This window comes from Mycteria americana, chromosome 2 (assembly GCF_035582795.1).
Source record: "Mycteria americana isolate JAX WOST 10 ecotype Jacksonville Zoo and Gardens chromosome 2, USCA_MyAme_1.0, whole genome shotgun sequence".
In the NCBI taxonomy this organism is placed as follows: Eukaryota; Metazoa; Chordata; class Aves; order Ciconiiformes; family Ciconiidae; genus Mycteria; species Mycteria americana.
In genome coordinates this window covers 60,091,000-60,118,042 of record NC_134366.1, presented here as the reverse complement: position 1 = coordinate 60,118,042, position 27,043 = coordinate 60,091,000, and the positions used below count along the sequence as shown (strand labels likewise).

Sequence of the window (27,043 nt, the reverse complement as noted above, 5' to 3'; positions counted from 1 at the left end):
CCCAGCACAAGAACAAAAGCTTTTCTACCTTTTAGAAGTGGGGCTGTTCAGGTAGATATGCCCAATATAGCTTTAATCCAGTTAGTTGGGGTACCAGTGGCAAGTGAATCTTGCTAGCACATGCTTTGTGCTCAAGCACCCAGACCTGCTTGGGTGCTGGCTGCAGGCTGGATTCTGAGCTCCCACATATTCATTGCTATTGGTGCCTAAGCTTAGTGAATTCAAATTGGGAATTACCAGCACTGCTGCAATCACATTTCTGACTGTACTGTAGGTATCCATTTTATCCTCACACTATAGGCATTTTGTAATAGAAACATTATGTAGATTGGCCAAAATAATCAAAACACCATTTGCAACTAAGTTTCTTTATTAAGTTGCTAAAATGTAAATTGCCATTTATCCAAAAGACCCATTTTCCCTTCCAGTACCCATTGATGTCCAGGATATAGCGGGAACCTCTAGAAAAGAAATTTCTGAAAATTATAATACACTGGGTTTGTTTCCATTCATTCACTGATTAAACCCTCTAGAAGTATAAACATAGCTTCTGACCTTATTGCAGCTTAAGTTCTTTCCCCAAGCGATTATCAAGCAAAGATAGTCCTAAAATAAGGGAAAAAATAATGCCATGGAGAAAAGTTTCTTGGGATTGAGAAGACAGGATTGTTTTTCATCTAGCGATGCCCTAATTTTATTGTAATTTTAAAATTCTGTTTTACAGATTGACTTTCCAGTCAAGCTCCAGATGCGTTTGTTTGAGTAGCCTCGACCTCCCTATGGACTCAACGAATGTATCACAAAATGGCATTGCTCACTGGGAATGCAGATCCTGAGTTCAGCTCCTACTCCTTCAATAACTTGGAAAACCTTTGTGAAGCGCAAACCAAGAAAGGATTCTTCTACAAAAAGGCCAAACTTCTGCACCCTGGGGAAGACTTGTGCTGCTTAGCCCGCCTGGATGACCGGACCAGGTTTGTGATCATCAACGTAGGTGGTATTAAATACAAAGTTCCATGGACCACCTTGGAGAACTGCCCCTTAACCAGGCTTGGGAAGCTAAAATCTTGCAACAATTATGATGAGATCATGAACATCTGCGATGATTATGATGTTAGCTGCAATGAATTTTTTTTTTTTGACCGTAATCCTAGTGCCTTCAGGACGATCATGACTTTCCTGACAGCTGGGAAGCTGAGGCTTCTCAGGGAGATGTGCGCTCTTTCTTTTCAGGAGGAGCTTGTGTACTGGGGGATAGAAGAGGACCACCTGGAGTGGTGCTGTAAAAAGAGATTGCGACAGAAAGAGGAGGAGGCAGCTGAGGCCAGGCTGTATGAAGGGGAGATGGTATTTAGTGAAACTACGCAATGTGCCTTCCAGGACAATAGCCGATTGAGTTTGTGCATGCAAAAGCTCAGGGATATGGTGGAGAACCCCCACTCAGGGATCCCAGGAAAGATCTTTGCTTGTATTTCAGTCTCTTTTGTTGCCATCACTGCAGTCAGCCTCTGCATCAGCACCATGCCAGATGTCAGAGAAGAAGAAGATCGGGTGAGTGCAGCTTTTCTCAGAGTAAAGCGTGTTTTGCATTGTTGTCTCCTTAGGGAAGGTGACAGGCAAAGTCACTCCAGCAATCATGCAGGTATTGCATTCAGTATTTATGGTGTGGAGGGCTGGCTGGGGTAGAGCACGGAAAGCATTCTGTCACTTAATATTGAGGGAAGATTGGGCCAAACTCTGCCTTGCCAGCACAGCTTTGCCAGTTCACACCAGCAGACAGCTTTAGCCAACAGATTTGTTTTCTGACAACTCTAACCAGATGACAAACTAGCTATTGTGGCTATAAAAATCAGCCTTGCTTCAGGCTTAATGTTTTGAAGTTAGGCTAAGAGCTAACAGATGGATTTTCCTTAAAGGTACTTTAACATGCCACTTTGGATGAACTCTCAGTACCCCACTGTAAAAACCACATCTAAAATATTTTGATGCTATAGGTGAGGTAAAGGGCAGGGAAGCTGAGGCAGCAATTTAACAGCAGAAACAAAGCAAATGTCCCCATTTTCGGACACGCTTAGTATTCTCAAGTAAGCGTAAGCTGTGGATGCTTCATGCCCTTGAAAATCAAGTCTTATGGATACTTTGTTTATTCTTTAGTTCAACAAATTTCCTAAGGGTTTAGTCCCTTATTTGTGCAAGCAGTTCAGTTTCCTAGGATTAGCTGTATGTAGGCCAATGACAGCTCATCTGAAGGTTGATAGAGGAGGACATTCACATTTTCATTAAAAATGCAATCTAAGGGACTGGGGGGGTGGGGACTTTTGAGTAAAACTAAAGAGGCTTCATGGCCTCTTTAGTTTTACTCAAATCCAAGCTTGACGCTAAATGTTTGGGTTTATTTTCCAGCCCCATGGCCATTAAATGTGATTGTGAACTTCAGCTGCTAAGACAGTACTCCACCCCATCAAGTTCTGCCTCTCAGATGAAGGCTGAGCTCTCCCAAAAGCAGAACCCTTCTTGTGTGCCATCACCCGGGTGCTGAATGGCTCATCGCTCACTGCCACTAGCAGAAAAGAGAGTGGTGATTACCTGACCGGAGGCATGTACTGTTTTGTAGTGTTGAAAGTAAAAAGCATGCTGATGGAAAATGGTTCCAACAACTCCAGAGAGACCCCTGTGTTTGATTGAGTACCTCATGTGCAGTTAAACCCACCCTTTGCTTGTGAGGTATGCTCAGGTTAGATATCAACAGAGTTGTTTGATTTGGAATCAGACTCATTCAGTAGCAGCCAGGAAAAAAGACAAAACATTTGGTATGTTGTTTGATATTTGATTTATAATAAGATCTTTGTTTTAAAGGCTTTTCATGATCTAAAATTTGAGGACAGTAGTACTGGGTACTAGTTAAAACTATATTGTCCTAATAATTTAAAGAAAAGATCATTTCCAAAACACATGCCTTTTACTGTAATTAACCGATAGTGCTCCAGTGTGCTGGAATTTTAAGCACAAGGGATATTTTGCTGTTGAAAACTGAGATGTATTTAGTATTTACATGTTCCTGGGTTTAAGTGAGAGTTGAACAACTGCTTTCAGAATTACCAGAGTTTAGGCACCTTATTTTTACTAATGATCTGAACATAAATAGAGACTCATAATAATAGGCTAATAATATTTGTTGGGTGGAGGAGGGTAATAATGAGGATAGAGCAAGCATATGAGAGAAGCCTGGATTTCTTGGTAAGCTGGGGCATTAAAAGGAGCACATCTTCATAGTCAAATGCAAAATTGTACAATAAAGGTGAATGCAGACTTGCTCTTGCAAAAGCAGAGAGTCTGATTCCCAAAACGAGACTCTAAATAGGATTTAGGGTAGAAGCAACTGAATGTAAGTTCCTGTTGCAGCATAAAGTCAGATCCTTGAATATCTAAGCTGGGGAGTAGTGATTAGAAGCTGGAAGATGATTTTGTGCCTGTATGTGGCATTGGTGAGACTGACACTAGAATACTGCAGTCAGTTCTCATGTTCGTATTTTTAAATGGTGTTTTGAAAAATTGTAGAGCGTGAAAAAACCTATATATATTAGATACCTGGAGAAAATGCCATACAATAAGAAACTTGAACATTTCAGTTTATTTAAATTATCGAAAGGAAGGTGAGTGGATTAAGCAAATAAGTGTTTTTTATGGGGGGAGGAGAACTGTGTCATCTAAAAGACCTTTAAATTAAGCAGGAAGAGGATGCATGGTTAAAAGCTGAATCCTGATAAATTCATATGGGAAACTAGGTGCCAATATTTAATACCATGGTGATTAATTACTGGGGCAGACTAGGAAGAGAATTAGTAGATTTTGTATTTTTTGATGTTCTCAGTGCCCTTCTGGAAGGTATCCTTCTGCTAAACACACTTTACTACAATCAAAAGTAAATTACTGATTTCAGTTCAAGTTACAAAGGTGAAATGCTTGCAATACAGAGGAGATGAGAATAAATGATCTGATGTTTTTCTGTGCCCTTAAATTCTAAAAGCACGGAGCTCCTGCGAATAGGCTTTGTTCTGCCCTTTGCACAGGGAAGGTCTGTGGACAGAGTGGAAGTGGTTATTTTGTTTGAGACAAAGGTGGTTCTCTAGCACAGGGGACAGGTGAAGGATCACTTCTTACGTAGCTTAGTTCATCCCCAATGTTCCTCGCCTGCTACTGAATCAATGCAGGTCAACACTCTATTTGAGTTGTAATTAGTCATGCCAGGAGTCATACACAGTGACTGATTTTGGTCCTGCACAAATGGATGTAAATACCCATGCAGATCTTTTCAGCCTCAGTAAGGCTGGGCAAGGAGTCAGGCATCTGCCCATATGGAATTGCTTGTAGGATCAGAGACGTAGGTTGCAAACTCCTTGCGTGTCATCTGTACATGGCTTAGCAAGCCGATGCAGCTCATCAAATAACAGGTGTGGAGAGAAGTGAGCTTATGTGAATTCAAAGTCATGTTAATCATTCTGAGCTGTATCCCTAGTACCTAGTTTAAAATTCGTGCCCAGGGATAGCTCTTTGGTCTAGTTTTGCAGTCTCCTAACAAGCAGAAAATGTATGTGCATCCCTTCTGGCTAAGGAACAAATAAACAGTAAATATTATTTCAAGGACGCACCGTACTCAGTGTGTACATTTTCCAGGCTATCTGGCTGGCATTACTGTTGTTAGGGTTCCGTGTCAGAGCTGTCATAGATACACTGGCTAACAAGCAGTGGGCTTTTCCTTGACCTGGCATTTTCCAGAAAACAAAAACTTTATGTGCCACCTATCTGTCCTGTTATTGCTTCAGGGAAAGAGAGAGAAACCAATCATGAAAAAAAAACATGTCAGAGAACAATTTTTCATACTCCAATCCTTTAATGTTATCTGAATGGACCAGCTGTTACACCCAGTGATGTCCTGTAGAGGTATAAGTGACCTCACACAGATGTAAGTGTGGGACCTTAGAAGTTAGAAGTAATTACCAAATGGGTGAGGAAATTATTTTGGGTGCCTGCCTGTCTCTTTTAAAATACAGAAGAAGAATCAATCATACATTTTGTTAACATTATTAACTTCTCCAGGTGTTCTAGAGGACAGTGGCAATCCCTAGTGGTTTAGCAAGTGTGGGAAGGATGGTGTTCCTGTGTACTGTAGCTGTCTTGTTCTTACTAATGGTCACCCTGATTCATCTCGAGCGTTACTCTTTTTTGGAAGTAGTATCATGTATTTCAGATGCTGCACAATTATGAATAAAGCTAACAGAACGGAATCCTAAACTACTTTTTACTTACCAAACTAGGACATATATTTTATCTTGTCAATTTTTTTTCTCATTTAGCTTTTATTTACTGATTAAATTAAATAAAACCCACCAATCCAGTAATGCCTATAATAGCTACTTCTGGAAATTTCAGGAAAGGGACACTTCAAATGTATAAAGAAAACAAACCTGTGAAGAGATTCTTCCATGTAACAAAGCAATAATTCAGGTTCTTCCATGTAACAAAGCAATAATTAATTTTTAATGTCAAAGTTTTCAGAATGGGAGATTTCCATGCAAGATCTAGATTTAATGGTGAAAAGTCCTCTCTTAAGGCAAAATACTGCTGAGACAAAATCATAGCAGGAGCCCTCACGCACTGAGTTCTTTCGAGACCACCACAAAAATGGTCTCCGAGACATAAAAATAGCCAGAGGCATAGAGTATCCTTAGGGCATTTTAGGCATATGATACCTTTAAGTGGGCTTCTCAACTCTCTAAACAAATGGCAGATACTGCGTGACTCAAGGAAAGCAGCTAATACATGACAGGAGTCTTAAACCAGTTCGCGATACACTACAGCAAAAGCTTTAACAACACAGAACTGAACAACCAAAAGATATTGAGAGATTCAATGTCTCAACCAAAAGCCAGATGGTCATCATACTACACTCTTCATTTTTTTCTTGGTGAAAGCAGGAATGTCGGCCATTTCTGTCTGAAGAAGAAAGCTTCCTTCTTTTGTTAGACAGTCTTCCTCATCACAGAAAAAAGGTGGTGAACTCGGAGATTAACATCAAGCATTTTATCCTGATTCACAAAAGCATTTATAGGCCTGAGTCCCACTGAGCTCAATCATTTGTAGTACCACAGTGTAAAACAGAAGATGATCAGAGAATACTTCCTTCTTCACTGTGCTTTCTAACGTATTGGGAAAAGCTAGTCTAATTAAAGATGCTGTGATAGGAAGTTACAGTTCAATAACCTTCAGCTGAAGAACATTACAACAAAGAGAGGGACTCATAAATAATGAAGTTAATAATAGCTCATAAAGAAGCCTGAAACTATTTAACCTTCTAAGCTTAATGTACACACTGTGCTTCAACTTTCATATTGGTGAGGATGGGGAATAGATAAATTGTGAATGTGCGTTTTAAACGATCTTGTGACTAAAGATTTCATTTCACAAAGGTACACACAAAAATAATTTCAGACAAGATTAAGAGAGTCTTGTATTATGATTCTCAACAGCTTTTCATACACAAGCTGTTGATGTAGGGGCTGGATGAGCAGTGAGGTCGGTTGAAAACTGGCTGAATGGCCAGGCCCAGATGGTGGTGATCAGTGACACAAAGTCTAGTTGGAGGGCTGTAACTAGTGGCGTACCCCAGGGGTCCATACTGGGTCCAGTCCTGTTCAACATTTTCATTAGTGATCTGGAGGATGGAGCAGAGTGTACCCTCAGCAAGTCTCCTGATGGCACAAACTTTGGACGAGTGACTGATAGGCCAGAGGGTCATGCTGCCATCCCGAATGACCTTAATAGGCTGAAGAAATGGACTGACAGGAACCTCGGAAAGCTCGGCAAGGAGAAATGCAGGGTCCTGCAGCTGGTGAGGAACAACCCCATGCACCAGTATATGCTGGGGGCCACCCAGCTGGAAACGAGCTTGGCAGAAAAGGACCTGGGGGTTCCGGTAGACACCAAGTTTACCATGAGCCGGCAACGTGCCCTTGCAGCAAAGGAGGCTACCAGTATCCTGGGCTGCGTTAGGCAACGTATTGCCAACAGGTTGAGGGAGGTGCTCCTTCCCTCTGCTCAGCACTGGTGAGGTTTAACCTGGACTACTGTGTCCAGTTCTGGGCTCCCCAGTACAAGAAAGATATGGGCATACTGGAGAAGTCCAGCGAAGGGCCACGAAGATGATGAAGGGACTGGAGCATCTCACATATGAGGAAAATCTGAGAGAGCTGGGACTGTTTAGCCTGGAGAAGAGAAGGCTCTGGGGGATTCTCATCAGTGTGTATAAATATCTGAAGGGAGGGTGCAAAGAGGACAAAGCCAGGCTCTTTTCAGTGGTGCCCAGTGACAGGACCAGAGGCAATGGGCACAAACACAGGAGGTTCCCTCTGAACATCAGGAGACACTTTTTCGCTGTGAGGGTGACAGAGCACTGGCACAGGTTGCCCAGGGTGGTCGTGGTGTCTCCATCCTTGGAGATATTCAGAAGCTGTCTGGACATGGTCCTGGGCAACTAGGTGGCCCTGTTTGAGCAGGTGGAGGGGGCTAGACCACATGACCTCCAGAGGTCCCATCCAACCTCAACCGTTCTGTGATTCTGTGGTTATAACTATTGATTTGTTTAGGTTTGTAATCTAAATAGGTAGCTAAATAGGAAGAAATGTAAGTATTCAGGGCCTCAGAGTGTCAGAAATGCCAAACATTTTGCTGAATGAGTGGTATCATCTTGTCTCCAAACTCTTGCAGTTTGAGGTACTTCTGGGTGGGGAAAACTGTCATTCTTACATTAAATCATTTACTTATTTCAGTGAAAAGTAATGTAAAGGAGTAAAACAGTTGGTATTGTTGGTGGTTTCTATCCTAAGATGGCACGCTGCTTGAGACTTTGGAATGAAGCTTTTCATTACTGGAGAGCTCGTTTTTAGCACTTTCTCTCTTTTGTGACTGTTCAGCTGTTTTTCTGCATGTGATACTGAGACCTTCTTGATTTTAACTTTGAGCCACATGTTTATGTGATGCATAGATGGTTTGTTTTCATGAATGAAGTTCTTAATAAAATTGCAGCTTGTGTTTTTCCCTTCTTTGTGGGATAAACTGTTCTAGAAATTACGACACAGTCAACATAAAACATGTATTTTAAAAAAATCTCCCTGATGGTATTACAGATAACTATTTATAGTATATAGGCACCAAGGGTGACTTTTTATAAAAAGAATGTTGGGGAATTGGACTAATTAATTTCCCTAGGGATCATCTGAAAATTCATTATACCATTCTCTCAGCTCTGCTGTTTAAATGCAAAAACCATGAGCTGAAACAGTATCACCGGTTATGGCATCTGAACTGTTGTACTTGTCCCCTACGTTGCTGGTTTGCATTTTATGTTTGCTCCGGGCAGTTCAGGCCACAGCTGGCTGGAGGCCAGGGGAAGACCAAATGGCTCAGTAACAATTGTCACCTGCCTTTTCTACAACATTGTGCACAAGGAAGTTCCTGTAGACACGAGACTCATGTTCACTTCACGTTCACATGCTCTTGCTTAAGGGATGTAGGACTCACAGCACTGCAGAGCTGTATTTTAACTAAAAGTAAGGTGTCTCTTATTTTTTTCTTTCATAAGCTTAAAGTAGGTTTTCTGCTCAGATGGTACTTAAATCAAAATGGTAACACACGGTCTAAATTACAAGCTTTGAGAGCATCCTTTACCCACAGCTTCAGTCATCAGCAATAAGCAAAAGTTTGCTTTGAGGTTTATGTGCTCAATCTGCCTCATGTCGTTTCATCACCTGTTCTATGTAGTCCTGCACTTAGATTGTGAATGCTTTGGGACAGAATGTCTTAAACACAACGTCTATGACCGTCATCATAACAGAAATAAAAATTACATCTATGCTGATGTTCCGGTACATGGGCACATTCCTCATGCCTCAGACTGTGAGCTAGGTTTCTAAGCAAGGAAATTTTTTTCTTTTCATAAGTGAGACCAACTTAGTTCATGCAAGATGCAATTACTGTATGATATCCTTAGAGTCCAAAACTGAGGAGTAACTGCAAAGTTCTGCAGTGCAAGTCTGAGTCATCATAGTGTAGTCTCCCAGCTCCTATCTGATGGTCAGAGAAATTTGCTGTGCGCGTTGCCTTTCAGACAGGTTTGTCTGAAAGCAGTTGAAAGTGATGAGGTTTAAAAGATGAAAGTGATGTTGCTTCTGTGGGTCACACACAGAACTTTAAAATCAAGGAGTTGAGAACCTCTGCACTGCTCAATCTAAACCTTAAATGTTGCGTTGTGTGGGTTTTTTGAGTGGTATGCATCTTTTATCTGACTCCCATGGAATTTGCAAATATAAGACTAATGGCAAAATGTTCTCTGCAAATACCAAGAAGTGGTGATCATGTCCTTTGATCATTTTAGTGGGAACTGCGCTTGTCTGCGAACCATCTGAATGATACAGTCCTTAATGTAAAAGAAATACATGTATTAATCTTTCCTTCGTGGATCTGAATCTAAATCTTTCTTTTACTGGTTGTCCAAATCCGGCTGTTGGCATGAGAGCATATCTTGGTATCAGTTTATTTTACCGAGTTCAGGATTGTTGTATTCACACAGTAGGGAAACACATTTGGTGCTGTGAGTCCTCGGCATCGCTGTTGCACAACACACTGCCCACTGCACCTGCTCTGCCTCCAGCTGCCTGGAAACCCCCTGGTCAAATAGCACACCACGCGCCAGCTTTGCCAACTCTTTTCAGAGATAGCCCTTCCCCTTTGCAAGGCTACCTTAAGCTGTTAATGAATAGAAAATGTTTGAAGGAATGATTGGTTATTCTTGATATTGGTTGTGTGGACAGAGTGCTGGATAACAACTAGTTGTATTTAGTCATGACTACTTTCAGAGAGCTCTCGCCATTTCTTCTCCTTGGCTTGCTTGCTCCTTGGGGGGGGGAGGGGGTGGAATTTACTTTCTGCAGTCCTCCCTCCCCTGGGAAAAAAAAATCCAGCCTTCCTGCTTGATTGAAGCTATTTAAACTTTAGCAGACATATCTAGTTGTTCTGTCATGGCAGCTCCTTCAAGAGAAGATAAAGGAAACATGGTCCCAGTAAGAAAATCTTTTTCTGTTGTATCAGGAGGGTTAGGAGGAATGTTGTATTTTCTTTTACTAAGAGTTGCCTTTAGATTGGGGGGTGGGGACATAGCACTGTGGAACAGGTTTGCACAGAGTCCCACAGTGAGCCTGCAGACCCTCTGCTCAAAATTTCCCATCTCAGCAGTTACCACCTGAGCTGTTCATGCTATGGCTCTTAGCAACCTTGGGTCTCACTGCAGCATCTTTTCCTGAGCTGCTTTTCCCAAAGAAGATTTTGAGGATGGTAGGTTATAATACAGACTTTGGGAACACCCGAGAATCTATGCAGTGTTTTAGGCTTAGAAGTCAAAAAATTGAGAGATTATTTCTCTGCACTGTGAGCTTGAGGATGAGGCAAGAGTTGGCTAAGATAAAATTCCTATTGACTTGTTAATAATTTTGTGCTGTGCTAATGAACTGTTTCAGTGTACAGGATATCTTCTCATAAATAAATAGCAGGCTCAGGTCTTCTTTTAAATATTGTATAAATGTGCTGCAATATAACATTAGTGATAAATAATTAAACAGCTAAGACTCTTCCATAAAAGTATTGGTAACTTTGTCACGTTGTTAACTGGTTTATGTTTGGTGCGATGTGGCTCACCCAGCAAAATATGCTCCATATTTAATTCATTTTAATATTTCTCTGGTTCCACCCCCATAACTATCTATACCTACCAGTGGGTTTATTCTCCTAACTTCCAGGTAAATAATCCAGGGGGTCTCTGAAGCAATCTCATGGTAGTAGTTGCTTGGCCTCCAGTCATGTTTATAAAATTACTACACTACTCAGTATAGCCTGCTCTGTAATATCCTCAGGGTACAGCATAGCTTCTTTACTCCATAGATTCCTCCACTGCCTTTTGCAAGAGAGCTTGTGCTGTATGGGCTTATTGAGTACTGTCCTAGTGTTCTGAAAGAGAGAAATCTTTCATTTATTTGTAATAAAAATATCATCTGGAAATTTCATCTCAGAGCTCCAGGATATGTTGCTATCAGTTCTGGAGGTTTGGAAGGAAAGAAAGCAACCAGATTTACATTTGGCTAGACCTCATATAGCTAGGCTGAGGTAATGAGCTGATTCATGTGTACAGCACTTAGAAAATTGCATTAAATCATTTAACATTATAAATGCTTATGTCTTCATTGCTTAAAATGTGGTGATTGAGGTGACATATAGAAGTTTTTGAAATTAGGGACTTTTTGCAATGTCCATGGAGACATTTAGATTCTAGACAAATTAAGACAGGAGAGTGCTATACAAATGAAAAAAAAAAATTAAAAAATTTTTTGCAATAGGTTTTTAACAAAAGCTTAAGAAAGGACCAGGAGAAAACGATGAGGTTGTTGGATTTTCTGAAGTTAAGCATGATATTAGTTCCAAGTAAAACCATGAAAAACAGTGCTGAGTGTAATTGGCAACATTTTTGAGGACAACAGCGTAATTAACTCTAGTCTATGTAGAACACCAGTCATTAGTCAAACAGTATAAATTTTATGAGGTTATAAAGTTTTCTGAAAAAAATAACTTTTGATGTAGGTTCTTATACTTCTGTAAGATACTTGAATTAGCGCCACACAACATCCTTCCTTAATAAAAATTGCATTTTTCAAAAACTTACCTCCCTTATTAAATCTTTAAAAAATTTCTCTTAGATCTTGAAGTAGCAGAAAAGTAACATGAGAAATCATCATCCGGTGACGGTGTACGCAGAAAGGCATGCAAGTGTCTCTGGTGTTGGCCCAGAGCTACTTAGGTGTTTTGCTGGTGATTTGGGAGAAAACATAGAACAACTGCAAATTAAATTTACAGGTAGCACAGAAATGACACACTAGTCAGGGACCGGAAGTATCTGGCACAGTAAGCTGAACTGATTTGAGCAGGTAACTGCATGTTCATCAGCAGAGACTGCAACCTGTAAGTGTAGAGAGCATAGAGAGCCCAGGACAAAAGACTCTTTTGGAAAATGGGGACTCAGAAAGGATTTAGAGACCCTGGTGAACTACTGGCTGTACACGATTTCCCATCTGACGTGCTAGTTAAGAGGCAAAACATGAGGCTTGAGGTACTGTGTCCAGATTGGTATCCATTAAGCAGGTAAGTTGAAAAAAAAGTTAAAAGAATTATTTAAAATCTGAAAATTCTGCTTTATAGTGGGACTAAAAGAGTTTTTAATGCACTGAACAGCAGAGTAAGAGAATGCCTATGGACAACAGTGAACAATAACTGGAACCTGCAGCTAGACAAACTCATGCTCTAAATAAGGTGTATTACAGTGTAGGCAATTAACAATGAAAACGATTTATCTAGAGAAGCTTGAGTACATCTCATATAGTTTTTAAATACATTCTGTTAGTCCTTCTAAACATTACATTTCAGCTCAGATGAAACTGCATGTGGTTCATGAGCCACTTGGTGAGATCCTCTGCTCTGCAAAGGATTAGCTCAAGAGCCGCTCCTGGCCTTACAGGTCGGTGAGCAATTGCCATCCCATCCCCAATTCACTTGTGCAGCAGTGCTGTCCCCCTGTGCCAGAGTTGCCACCAAGGATGCTGTACATCTGAGGCTTCCTTGGCCCTCGTGTATATTCAGACCTGAAGTCATCAGTAAGATGAAATGAGCAGTGGCAGTTCATAATTGTGATTAAAGGTGAGGGCAGCCAGAAAACCTCAGAAGCCTGGAAGCTTTCTGGAGAGGAGTGATGTGGCATGAGTCTGGCCCCGTGAAGGCAGGATCCTGACCAAGGTATCTTGTCCAGCACTGACTGGGTTTGCAGGGGGTGCTACAGGGGCTGGGACATATTACCAGCGGGGCTTTGTCCCAGTGTTAGCTGCTGTTCAGACTTGAGCTTGCGGGTCACTCACAAGCAGGATGCCTCAGCCCGAACAGGCTGTTCACCAGGATACGTGCTAGCCCAGACCTCTCGCCATTCACTGGCAGGGCCCTCGTACCCTCACCTTCCCATGCAGGCACACATACACGCACACACACACACACACACACACACGCTCCCTTTCCCTCTGCTCCAGCTTGTTTTCTGAGCCTGCATACAAATAGGAAATGCAGAGAATAGTGTGAAGGTCCCAGCCATCCAATACATCCTGAGCTGTACTGGAAACTTGGCACACGCTGCACTGGGTAGAGACGACGACAGAACAGAAGTTGCAGCACCCTCCTGAAAGGTCCACGCACTAAGTGTCTGTGGGCAGAAGCTGTGGATATTTTCTCCCAGTCCACAGCTAGTTGCCTTCGTACGCAGTAGAAATATTGGCTGATTTAAGGTAAGTCATGCAGTTCTTATATTCTGCACTGCTGTCACAGAAAACAGTTACTGATGCCCTGAGCAGAAAGAGAGAACATGAGGGAGTGCAGGGTTTCTCAGTGGTTAGATCCACCTTGCAAAAATTCATCCACTTTGCAAGTGCAGGAGTCCAGCTTGCAGCATTTCAGTGCAAGGGCAATGCAGTAGCAGACTGCCAGCTGCGACTGAGCCACTAGCAGCAGGAGAGCAAATCTACCCACAGGCAATATAGGCAAATCCTTCACTTGCTTTCAGATAACAGGATAAAGGGAAAGAGAGGGGGAAAAAAACAGGTTTGGAAAAAAATGTAAGAGGAAAAGAGTAAGCTTGACTCTGTCCTCCTTTCCTCCAAGAGAAAAAACAGACACCCCCACTTTTATAGCAGGTTACAGGGTTGCAGGAACCAGTAAAACTAATGTGGGTCAGTAAAATAAAACCAGCAATGAGTGGGAGGCAGGAGGAGGAGAAGAGCCTTTAAAACAGGGATTGAAAGAAGGGGAAAACTGGGGGAAATAAGAGGGGAAATATGCTTTAAAATGCTGTTAAGAATCAGTTGTTCTTTTTAATACAATTAGAGAGAGAAAACAAGACTGAGGTTCTTTTTTAGTGTGAGACAAGCTTGAGGAGAAGAAGAAGAAAAGAGGATGCTGGATTTAGGAAGATCACAGTTCTAGGTACCGTATATCTGCACGTATCTGTGAGCACAGCCAGGTGCCACCACAGCATCATCTTTTCCCAGGTGTTGGGTAGGTGTGAAAGCGTTGGGAATGCCACTGCTTTGTAACGCAGCCCAGTCTCTTTTGGGCTGGTCCTTTCGGAGGAAAGTGTTGGGTCTAGGTGTTGTCATTCCCTGGGGAAACTGTTCCAATGGCACGTAAGTACTCCTGGCGAGAACACAGCCCCACTCTGGTTCTGCAGTGTTTTGATTTATGCTGTCACTTACGGGAGATAACCCCCATCTTTATTTTTGCAGTCCTGCCATGTTTATGAGAAGCAGGTGTGCTGTAAGTGCCAAGTGGCATTGTTCAAGTTTTTTCAAGCAAGAACTGAGTCTGTCTTGTTTTCCAAGCGCTAGGATAGAAAACACAAGCGAGGATTATTCTCTAGTAATCAGGAGATTTGCTAATTTGCAAGGTAACTGGGCTTCTTCATGTAAAAGCTCAGGATCAAGCATTTGCTTAGGTTTACAGAGAATGGATTTTTAAAAAAAGCAATGTAGTTTCCAAGCCTCGGGGGATATGATGCCTCTATCAGAGCTAGAAAAGAGAGTGGGCTGAGGAGGAAGATTTCTAGTTCATGTGAAATCAGGGGGAGAGGGAGACATTTGTCAGCAAGGAGGCTTCTGGTGTTTAATTATTCTCTTGGGGTTTTTTTACTTTCAATTTCAGTGAAAAAGTGGGCCAAAACCAAGAAAAACATTCTGGAAATCTGGAAATAGAAATTCCAAGGTAATTTTTACTCAGAAACACTGAGAACATCAGTGTTTCTAAAGGGAAACTGTTCTTTGGAGGACACCATTGCTTGGTGAAATCATCAATCTTTTTTCTGTGTTACTGCCTCTGTCTGTGGCAGTGACTCTGATAAACAAACCCTCTGCACTGAGCAGCCCCTTGAGGTCAGGCTGTGCAGGTTGTGCCTGGTCCAAGCACAGCAGGCTGTGTGGGAGCTGTGGACACACCTGGACCACTGTGTCACCTGTAAGCATTTCCCACAGAGCAGGTCTGCTGCAGGGCAAAGCTGCTAGAAAGCAAGCCATATGGGCAGTGGCCTGTGAAATCCTGCCTGAAATGCTGTGGGAGTTCATGAGTTTCAAATATAATATCTTGTTCTCATGGACCTGTGTCTGCTTCAGCCAATTTCCCAGTGGCATTGAGATATTGTAAAATTGCCAAAGCAGACTCCAGATAGAACTAACCAGTGTTTTGACTCAGAATATTTGTTCAAACAAATAGCAGTAAACCTGTTCTTCTACATACAGGTTGTTATTCTCTATTATTTAGAGCCTACTTACATCTTACACAGACAAAAGCTGTGGACAAGCCACGTAGGGATCTCAGACCCCCCGAGGCCCAGCTCCAGCAGCATCAAGCGCAACATTTCCTTTGCTAATTGAACATTTCAGGAAGGTAGGACTTGGAGGGGTCCTCCGAGGTGAGTGCAGTCCCCTGTTGTCATGGGTACCACATGACACCACCATTTCCAGAACCTGAGAAACTTAATCTTAAAAGGTCTCTGGCCTTTCGTGTTATTGCAGGGGGGCTCTTTTGGAACCTCATGTGTCTTCTAGAGTCCACATTCTGAAAGCTGGTGTAGCTATTTCTTCTCCTGCCAATGCTGTCCTTTCGATTAGTCATGGGTTCTCTTTGCAAATAGCTAGTGCAAAATGAGCATGTTAGGTCCCTCTCCTTCCCACTCCTACGTCACCTGCTGATTGCCATTACTTAGCTGATGGTGTTGCCCTCCCAGCCACTCCTGAACAAAGTCAGCTGTTCTAGCATAACCAACCAGTGAGTTACCCTGTTTGACTTTGCACTGAAGAGGATTAAAGAATGATCATATGTCCCATTCCGTGGGATGAGCTGGGGATTGTAAACAGCCAGGTAGTAGATGGAGATAGCAGTACTTTCAGCACATCCAGAAAGACCTGAATGAGAACATTTGACCATGCCATTAAACAGTGCTTCTCTTCATCCCCTTGGTTTATTTATAGATAGCAAACATGCCTCTTCTCTGTCTTCATTTGATGATGGTAAACAAGTCAAATGCACTTGATTGTCTGTTTTTAAGATAGGTTTTCCATTCCACTAGCCACCCAAGTAACCTTGGGTTACTCTCCCAACTCATTCCAGTTTGAATCATCCTTGTGGAACATGGGTGATTCTTGGAAAAATCCTTCACTTATAGTTTGGGACCTATCAGCGAGCTCCAAATACAAGTGTTGGTTGTTTTGTATGTGTGTATTTGATAAGCAAGAAGGAATTCATGTCAAGGCTTGTTTCAAGGGTGAAAACTACAGGTTGTGAGAAGCTATGCGTACTCATTGTAGTGAAGCAGATTACAAACACGAGAAAGCCAAAGAAATACAAAGTGAAGGGAATACTAGCCCATGAGGAGGTCACTAGGCAGTCAGAATGCAGCAGAGCCTTAAGAAGTATCCTCAAAGAAAATGTTACCCAGGGTACATTGCTCCTCCCTAAGTTATAGTATAGCCCCTCTCTCCTGGTGTGTGGTATGATCAGACTGGGAGATACTAGCAGATGGTTGCTGGAGTGCATACTGTTCCCTCAAGTTCCTCCCAGCTGCAGTCACAGAGTCTGAGGAGTTTTAAGATGTTAGATGTCTTTACACCCCCCCAAGCTTCTCCGGGTGAGGTATTGTGCTGTTCCTGGTAAGGCATCTGAAAACCAGGCAAGTTGATGGTTTTCTGTTTCATAGGTATTTATGGTCTGGTTTGTTCTTTTTATGTTTCTTGCTTCTTGCAGATTTTAGGTTTTGGTCACTCTCCATCAAGTAGAGCCAGACAACATTTGTTTCCTTCTAACAAATACTGTTGCTTTTGGAGAAGTGTGTGCTAAAAGTGGATGCAGGTGTGAGAAAAGCTGGTTGAGAAGATTATATTAATGAGAGGGAATTTTGTGCATCTGTAGTACTACTTATCTGCTTTCCATTCATCCCAGCAACTCTACTGGGGCAAAAAGAAGCAGGACAGTAGATTGAAGAATATATCTGCATGTGGCAGCGACAGTAAGTGAAGGAGGCAGGGAAATGGAGGACACCCTTAGGATTGCAACAACAGTCTTGCCTGGTGGGTAGGTGATTGAATACCCTGTGTCTGTGTCTTTCTCCACAATCAGATGTATATGCCAAATCCATGCAGAGTACAGCTGTTAAGACATCTACAGCATTTGCAGGGAAACAGGTGACAGCTGAACAAGTCTCAAGGCTCAGTATTTATGGCTTAGAAACCCAAGTCCTACCTACAGTATCTAATTCTGGTCATGCAGTTTGGGGCTGAGATGGCCCAAAGCAGCAGGCTGCTTGTGGATTGGGCAGAGTAACTCAAGGAAACACAGCTGGTTCCCTGTGCAACCTCCTGGATCATGAGTGCCATCTGTCTCCCACCTATTTAGTCTGCAAGGGTGGTCATAGGCTACCACAGTGCACCGGTAAACTCCTCACGCACATGGTCTTCTCTTCCCTCCCGTTGACTCCCAGACCCTTTTCTGAGCTTTCCATGAACATAGCCATTTGACTTTGTAGTTGCATGTCAGAAGAGCACTTTAAGAAAGAAATGCAAGGCACGTGAAGGTAGCTGTATCTCCATAACCCCTTGACTAACATGACTGCAATTGAATAGCACGGCATGTAATTTTTATGAGCTGATTAGACGCTGGCTGTGGATTTTAACACACCCTGAAGTTACCTTCTACCAGCTGCCATAGTCTTTTGGCATCTCCCTTGTTCCTGTCGGTGTTCCATGTTTATTTGCACCTTCACTGGCAGAATAAAAATGACAGGTTTTGAAAACTGGTGATTTGGGGCTGTGCTGTCTCATGATCAAAGGAAATACAGAGAGATAAGTCTAAAGTAGGTATAGCTCCTGCCCACCTCCTTGCCCTTTCTCTTCAACAAAGACAAGTTGTACAGGAACAATTGTAGAAGAGCTATCTTGTGATATATGACTGCAAACCATTAGTGACAACCCTCCCCACTGAGGGGTGAGGCTCTGGTTACCTTTTCTAGCAGCTGGGCTGAAGATGAAGCACGAACTAGGCTCTACTTGCAGATCAAAGTGTATACAGCAAGAAGGAGAGGGCTCTTTCATGGCCCCTTGGCGACTTTAAAAACAGAAACCGTTACTTTGAATTCACAGCCAGCCAGCTTTGAGGACAGACTGTGCAGTAGCTGAATCATCTTTGCTCAGGAGCACAAGAAATACTCAGAGCAAGCTGGCAGCAAGTTCAGCATGACCCCAGCTTTAATGGCAGATGTACTGAATTACAATCACCCAAATCTGTAGGTCGTCAGTGGCAAGGGGAGCATGCCTGCACCTGAGGGCAGGGTGTGACGCTGCCCTTCCAACAGGGGGTCACATCGCAAGAGTCGTGCACTCATCCTTACTGTGAAAATTGGCTGGATGCTTTCATCAGAAAACCACTTTTCATCAGAAAATTGCTTTTCATCAGAAAGTGCCAGTGTGAGCAAAATCTTTGGGTTTTTGTTGGGGAGGCATGTTTCTGGGAATTTTTCTCAGGGAAGGCTTCTTCATTTCACAGCAATAGTTGGGACAAGAGGGCAGCGACCCAGCACCCAGTGCTCCAGGCACTCCCGCAGGCTGGGACAGAGCCAGGTGCCTGCTTCGGAGCCGGAGCTGGGTCTCTCCCGAGACAGGCAAGTGCTCCAAGTGCCGAGCTGCTGAATAATTGGAAGTGGGAGGTCTGTCTTCTGAATCTCTCTGCAGATGTTCACTGAAACAGGTGGTTCAGCCTCAAGCCCAAATCTGAGGGGAACACCCTAAGCCACTGGGCTGGGGACTGTCTCACTCTTTGCAGCACTGTGCCCGGGCTGTGGGCAGACCTTGTGTAGCAGTCTCAGGGACTTTGTCTGCAGGTCCCTTAACGCTGATCTCTCGTGCTGAGACCTCGGTTATGTCAGAATTTCAAGTTCCACATTTTTGTTAAGAAAGAGTTTGATCTGATGTGCACAGAGAAACACTTGAAATACATGACCCAAAAGGCTCAAGTAAGGAGCAAGTGGAGGAGAACAAAATATAATTTTAGAAATATCATGATTTTGAAGCTTATGTAAGTATCTTTGTATGCAATGCCTCTCATGTTTAGGGTTTTTTATTTTTTTAACATATACGTTTGACAGGGAGGGAAGTCTTCACTACAGGGAGAAGTGGGCAGCATTGAAACTTCTTCCTTGAAAGTACTGTGGAGCTGCTGACCATACAAAAATGTGTGTGCAAAGCAACACAAGAACTGGGGTGGTTAGAGGTGATCTGGCTTTTGACATCTAATGCCAGAGCAGGGAGATGGCATCAAAGCCTACAAGAATCTAGAGGAGAGTCAGAATTTCTTCTCAGGAGACCAGAGGACAAAGGCAGGGTCAAGAAGTCACACAACACACAGTGGAGAATTTTTCTGAGGCGCAGTACAGGGAAGTACCAGTGAAAGGGACCCTGCAAGCCAAACCAAAATGTTTCTGAAAGATGCCTGCAATTTTTAGGCAGACCATACAGTGCAACGAATACAGCTGGATTTGAACTCCAGCATTTCTTTTTGAAATTTTCCTTTTGCCAAAGAAACCTTTGGCAAAGAAAATGTTTCTCCAGAAGAAAGATACTGCAGTTGACTTTTCGACAGCAAATTTCTATAAATCCTAGCGAAGGAGACTCACTTGAATTTGACCGCATAGAATTACTCACTGAGACCTTCCTTCGTTTCTTGTCTTGTGCCCTGAGTTGACATTAGTATATGGCCCCAAAATCCTGTGCAACTGCAGATATTTCCCCATACTTGTAATTTCTGCACAGGAAAAAAAATTACTTGTAATTTTAAAATTACTTGTAATTTCATACAGTAATTTCTGCACAGGAAAAAAAAATCTACTTGCTGTTTGAAAGAAACACATATACACACTTAAATAAACATATACCTCTTGTAAAGAACAACTGTTTCCATATATTTTCATTATACCACTGCTTTTTGTAATCAAAAGCCTAAGATATTGTTTATTTAACAGCATGGTTATACACACATTAAAAAAAAAAATGCTAGTCTTAATACTGGAGAAGTGCAATGGGAGTGTCCTTTGTGATTGCCATTCATACTATTTTTTGTTTAGACCTCTAAAAGACAAAAAGAAATCAAATTGTTATGAAAACTAAAAAAAAGTTTTCCTGTGGCCAAGTTTCATAAAGCTACATAGGAAAATGTAATCATAAAAATGTATCTGTTAGATTACAAGATGAAGAAATCCGGTTAGTTAGTATGAGAGCTAGCTATTTTGCTTACAAAAAGTAAAAAGCAGTATGTAGTTGTTAATGTACATGTTTATGGCCATGAGTTGGTATAGGTTGATCTTTTTTGAGAACATACAGGTTTGATACAGACCTATTTTGATACAGACCTGTTTGATAGGACAAGAGCAAATGGCCTCAAGTTGCGCCAGGGGAGGTTTAGACTGGATATTAGGAAATTTTTCTTCACCGAGAGGGTTATCAAGCATTGGAACAGGCTGCCCAGGGAAGTGGTTGAGTCGCCATCCCTGGAGGTATTTAAAAGACGTTTGGATGAGGTGCTTAGGGACATGGTTTAGTGGTGGTCTTGGTAGTGTTAGGTTTACGGTTGGACTCGATGATCTTAAAGGTCTTTTCCAACCTATACGATTCTGTGATTCTGTGATTTTGGGCAGGATGCTATCCTATTCTGGTCGGACTTGTTTTTCTCTTAGTCTGATTAATTCTTGATTGCTTTTTTCCATCTGTGTGTGTGTCTTTCTGCACATTTTTGTTTTGTTTTCTTGAATGGAAAAAAACCTCAAAACCCTAAGCAGAGTTACAGCATCCGGTTGGACTCAAATACATAGTTAAAAGTTTTAGAAAGAGAAAAATTGCTTTTTTTGGGTTTTTTTTTGTTTTTTTACAATGCTGTAATCAAGGGGAAAAAACTGCAAGGAAAAGCAGCTGCAGCTGAAAGAAGCAAAGTGCAAAGAGTATGAAACATGTTTTTGCTGTTACTGTTTTTGATTTCATGTGAGGCTAATAATAGGTCATACCTAGATGATATTGAAACATGGTCCAGGGGACAGGAAGACATTTAATTAGTGAAAAAAAGGCCTCTGGCAGGCTAATTGATACACAGATCTGTTTTCTAAAAGCCTGTTCAGACCCTCTTATTCTCAGGACAGCCTTCGGACAGAGCCTGGCTTGTTCAGATTGCAATAGGTTAATAACAATACTGAGAAAGACTAGCACTTTGCTGAAAATAATTGTGCATTAGCTAAAAGAGGGGATTGTTTCATCCCATTAAAATGAACTCTGTGTAGCAGAGCATTATCGCTCCACTCTACTGAAAGTAAACATTTCAGCATTCACAATGTTAGCTGTCAGCTGTTGATAGTGGGAAGAGTGGAGAAAAGCCAGAGCCCACCATCAGCTCTGGATGGAGTGTATTTCAGCTCTTCATTACAGTGGCGGGCAAAGATGCCAGCTTGGTTCTTCTGTGTTGGATGACCGGAGCTTCAGATACTGCCAAGCCTCTTATGCTCAGCTGAGCGAAGGTTGCCAGGCTGCTCTCGCGCCTGCGTTTTCGATGTAGTTCTGCAGGAAGATGGGAGACATAAATAGCAAAGCTGTAGGTTTGTGAACCTACACAGGATAAACATGTCAGAGTGTGGGAGGGCAGATGGAGTCTTCTGAAAGTCATCTCTACTGGTAGTCCGTTAATGAGGAACAATTTTCACTCCTGTTTGCTCCCACACCAAAACTCATACACAGAAGGACTTTGGAGAGTTTCCTTTCCTTATGCACCAAATAGAGAGCGCTGGGGGAATTAGGTGCCAAATTAGCTATTAAACACCTTAATGTCTTTGTAGGTCTATTCCAAGGCTAAATTCTCCATAGGCTTCACTGACTTCCCTTAAATTTTTAGTGGCACAAAAATTATATACATGCACATCAGAATCTAGAATGCTTCCTGCCAGATAGGTCTCTTAAGGCAAGCTACATCTTAGTTTCCATACATGGTGGTCCAAGTAGTAATGTACCTTTCAGAGAAAGCAAATTTGCACATTGGAGTTTTTTCCTTCTTGCCATTGCTGCTGCTTTGCTCAGGTCATAGCTATTCTGCTATGGGTTCTCTTCCTAATGTCTCAGCCTGATCCTTTTGCGCACGTGCAAGGATAGTATCAGGAGCTGCAAATCCCCTGCAACCATTGCCCTTAGGTGTGAGATCAAGCATATCCTGATGAGAGATTCCCAGGCAGCAGAGCTTTGGGACAGTATTGGTCTGATGGCTGGTTTCTTGGTAATAAGGTGAGAAGTTACAGTGGCACAGGCAAGAGTCCTTCCACTGACTTTGTGAGCTTTGGCCCTGGCCCACAGAGCCAGATTTGTGCAGTGGTGCAAAGGCATCTTGGGTCCGTATCTGATGGGAGAGCCTGACAGCTTAATTATGCTGTGATAGGAGCGATACCTAAAACCAAATATTTTGTCCTATGTGCTATGATTGTGACAAAAATACTTATTTATGACCAAATGAGTTTGGTGAGGCAGTTATAAATTAAGCTCCTTCTAGTCTTCACACCTATCAAAATTAGGAAGTTAAAGACAGGCTATCTGAGCTACTACACTAGTAAAACAAGATTATCCTTCCTCCCTGCAATATGCTTTAAATCTTGACAGCAATTTCAATGGGACAAGTAATTTTTCTCTCCGTATCAGCATGACCCCCTGGGAAACAGTGGGTGGTACATCATATGCCAATTGAACATGGAATACAAAAAAAATCTATACATACAAGGCACTACAACCTTTCATTGTGTTTAATACAAGGACCATAAACGCCAGCTCTAAGGTTTCCTTTTCACATTTTTTCTTCCTATTGACATCTCTTTAGTCATTGTCTCAATCTCTTCTTAAATGTTAAATGAGGAAGGTGCCTCAGCATTTTGGTTATCATATTGAGGTAACTCAAGGCTTTATACTCGATGTGATGACAGTGCTCTTGCTGCCGGCAGCGCAGCAGCCCTTGAAACATGTATCCAGTCACTCCCCAACATTTTGGGGAAAGCTGTAGTTAGCGAAGAGGGAAAGTCTCATCACTCCTTTGCTGTTTTCTTTCACAACAGGGAAAAAACTGTGCATAAACACTTGGAGAGGGATGAAGTTAGGATGTGGTGCTGTGCAGTAAAAATTTCCTTGGCTCTGCCTAGCAAAAGACACCTGTGGTGAGCATGTGGGCAGAACTGTTTATAGATGTGCCAAGTTCTCAGATTCTCCAGTGGCGAAATGGGGACCAGATTGACACTCGCCACTCGAGTGATATTTTATTGCTATAATTTAGCATAGGTGAGCAAAACGAGGTTTTACATCGGTACCTAATACCTGTTGCATCCAGTGGGAGTCACACACCCCACTAGCATGGAGGGACTCCTACATGCTTAAAAGAGTTTTCACGAACTGTTTGCAATCAAACTGGCTCACTGAATAAATATACACTTCCGTTAAATAAATATACACTTGTCTTCCGCTCAAAGCCCCCAGAGCATTAACACTTTTATATGAGCATTTACAGAGGAAACAGCACTAGCCCTATAATTGTCCACATCAAAAACTGTTTATTTAGAGAAGCTGATTATTATTCAGCTGGAGTTACTAACAGTGATGTAGCAGAGAATTGCCGTAGTATTTGTGCTGTTGAATTAACAATCAAAGAGCAGCCATCACCAGCATTATTGTTTATTGCTGTTCCAATGCACCAAGGCTGGCTTGTTTACAGGCATCATAACTAAAGAACCAGAGTTCTCTTTATTTTCCAGTAAGTGAGCCTGCAGCGAAGAGCACCTCTTCCAGTGCCTCAGAATGCTTGGGGAGGGCATCATGGCCATTAGTTGTTACAGGTGACGTAATTAAAAATGCCTGTCTCTCCAGACCCTCCCTCTAGTGGTACTTTTTCTTTTAGAAATACCTACATTTATCGGTACTTTATATAAGCTTCTGACTATAGGGCTAGTGTGTTAATAAATGCTCACTGGAATATAAAAAATATTCTATGTTCTGTGAATAATAGATTATAGATGACTCCAAGCACATAACATAAAATGCTGTAGGTGTTTATGAGCCATTTATAAGCAATTTATTATTGATCAGGAAGGGAGGGAGGGATCACCCATTTATTAAAATCCATGAATCCTGTACTAATCCTTTCTAAAGCGTGTTAAAGGCTTGGTTAGAAATGAGGTGTGAGACACTGGCCTTTCAGCAGTGGGCTGTCTGGCCGACAGCTGATATGATCACACGAAATTCTTGGCAGCCTTGGGATACTCCTGAGCATTGTTGACCTGTCCTGCAGCCAAACATGTAGCTAGTAGCTCTGGTTTTAGTTATCCATTCCAGCTGCTGTTAGCAGTGATGAATTTACATGTACCTCACAATTCATATCAATTTCACGTGGTGCTTTCAGAACTGCCACTCTCTGTTTCTTTGGTTCACTCTCTGGCTAAATCTTTTTCTCCCCCCTTTTCTGTGTTTCCCCCTCCTCTTCTCCTCAGGGCGAATGCTCACGGAAGTGCTATAACATCTTTGTGCTGGAGACGGTGTGCGTGGCATGGTTTTCATTTGAGTTCCTGCTGCGATCCATCCAGGCAGAGAACAAGTGCGCTTTCCTGAAAACCCCGCTCAACGTCATTGACATCCTGGCCATCTTGCCTTTCTATATCTCTCTCATTGTGGATATGGTCTCCACGAAAAACAGCAGCAAGCCCGGTGGAGGAGCTGGGAACAAGTACCTGGAACGAGTGGGCCTGGTGCTGCGCTTCCTGCGGGCTCTGCGCATCCTGTACGTGATGAGGTTGGCACGGCACTCGCTGGGGCTGCAGACACTGGGGCTCACTGTGCGCCGGTGCACCAGGGAGTTCGGGCTCCTCCTGCTCTTCCTTTGTGTCGCCATGGCCCTCTTCTCACCGCTGGTGTACTTGGCTGAGAGCGAACTGGGAGCCAAGCAAGAATTCACAAGCGTCCCCACCAGTTACTGGTGGGCTGTGATCTCCATGACAACTGTTGGCTACGGGGACATGGTGCCTCGTAGCATCCCCGGACAGGTGGTAGCCCTGAGCAGTATCTTGAGTGGGATTTTGCTGATGGCTTTCCCAGTCACGTCCATCTTTCATACTTTTTCCCGTTCCTACAGTGAGCTGAAGGAGCAGCAGCAACGAGCAGCAAGCAGGCAGATGCGCCAGCTAGAAGAGAGCACCAAACTCCCAGGTGGTGACAGTGCACAGGGGCTCAGTGTCACATTCCCACCAGATGCTGCTGGGCAGGAGGGTCAGCCCGCGGTGGACCAGGAAGCCAAGAGAAGTTGTTGACTCAACAGCTGAAGGCATATGTTCGCAGCACAAGAAGCAGTGGACAAGGAGGGTCAGTTCTGCAAGAACCTCCTGAACTGCATAAATGAGGAGCAGACACACACAAGGTTGTCTCTAAAGACCAAATTCTGATCTTAAGGGCCCTCTGAAAAGTGCCCCTAGAAACTCTACCAAGTACAGCTCTGCTCCATCGCTTTTCGTAGGGCTTTTCTTTTCTATTGAACAAGTATTTTTGGCAGCCCCCAAAGAGCAGCCGTTGAACGTAGCCAGCCGGGAGAATGTAATGTGAAGCACAACCTGTGCTGGGGTGCCATATGGCAGAGCAGCCAGTGTGCCACCCTCTCCCTGCTCGGTGACACTCCATGTGTGAGGGGCTGAACGAGGGAGCTCCCTGTGCCTGCGACACCCCACGCACAGGGGGTTTGTTTCAGCAGCTCCACCAGGGAACGCAAACCTCAGACAAGCAAAGGTGTGAGGGCAAGAGAAGAGCAGAAACATCCCTTCAGCTTTCCCAGGGGCTTGGTTTTGTCTATTTTACAGATCAGGCAGTGCAGCCTGGGCTGCCAGCTGCCAGCTCTGACTTGTGTGATAGCACAGTATGCATTATTTAGTAAATATGCGTATTTACCACCCTAAGCTTTGTATCTTAGCCCCATGACAGAAATATACATAGACAATCTTCCTGACTATGGTACTGAATGTTAACTTGGGTTTTTTTTTCCTTTGCTAACAGTTGAATATAACAAATATCTTTACAAATCACACCATTTCTCCACTTTCTGTTTCTATTCCATCTATTTCCAGCTCTCATGATCAAAAAATGTGTTTAACAGATGACTAAACCTGAACTACACGCAGCCCAAGAAGGGGAGGGTGCTGTTAAACCAGCAGCAACTCCCAGCTCTGCATACTCTTCCTCAGCGGTGGTGGCTGCACTGACTGCAGTCATGTGCAAACAGGAGTAATCCAAACCCGGTGAAGTCAATGGACACCTTCCGTGGGCTCTGGCCCGAGCTGCAGCGTAGCAGCTGTGCTCTACATTAGGAGTAGTCTTTTTTTTTTTCCCTTCTAAGAAAAAGACAGTCCTGTCATCTACAAATTAGAATTATTGTTCTGGCTCTTCTCCCTAATTCTCAAAATATTTAAGTCAATTTAAAGGGAAAATGAATCATATGGTGGCATCTACATATTCATTTACTGATGCCAGCCCCGTGAGCTCTCCAGCCCCCTCCCTGGAGGAGCTGTGTAGCTGGTCCAAGTCAGCGTGCTATGTGGGTCTTTCAGTGCTCCTACAGGTGGGATACAATCAGGGGATGGAGGGAAGTGGAGCACAACTGCCTCGTATCTATGCCCGCACTTGTATTAAAGCCATGCAGTGTCGCCCTCCGTATTTGCCTCCTGCCAGGAAGGGAACAAAAGCTGATGTATTGAAGATGGGATTTGTCTGGTTTGGGGGTTTTTTGCCTCAGCATATGTTGTAACACCAATCCTACATTAGCAAACTCCAGT

The 27,043-nt window shown here is 42.9% G+C and overlaps 1 protein-coding gene across 1 annotated transcript; it reads left to right on the top strand.

Moving 5' to 3' along the window:
* Positions 1–732: 732 nt before the first annotated feature.
* KCNG2 (potassium voltage-gated channel modifier subfamily G member 2) lies at positions 733–26,296 on the top strand. Its single transcript, XM_075495610.1, has 2 exons — positions 733–1,551; positions 24,722–26,296. The coding sequence occupies exons 1-2, from the start codon at positions 793–795 to the stop codon at positions 25,532–25,534; spliced, it is 1,572 nt and encodes a 523-aa protein (XP_075351725.1). The 5' UTR covers positions 733–792; the 3' UTR covers positions 25,535–26,296.
* Positions 26,297–27,043: the final 747 nt, after the last annotated feature.

What these genes read in the sequence shown, in the direction of transcription:
- KCNG2 (XM_075495610.1), top strand. Translation starts at nt 793, where the DNA reads ATGTATCACAAAATGGCATTGCTCACTGGGAATGCAGATCCTGAGTTC. An exon ending in TCAGAGAAGAAGAAGATCGG is followed by an intron (nt 1,552 to 24,721) that starts GTGAGTGCAGCT and finishes TCTTCTCCTCAG; the next exon opens with GGCGAATGCTCACGGAAGTG.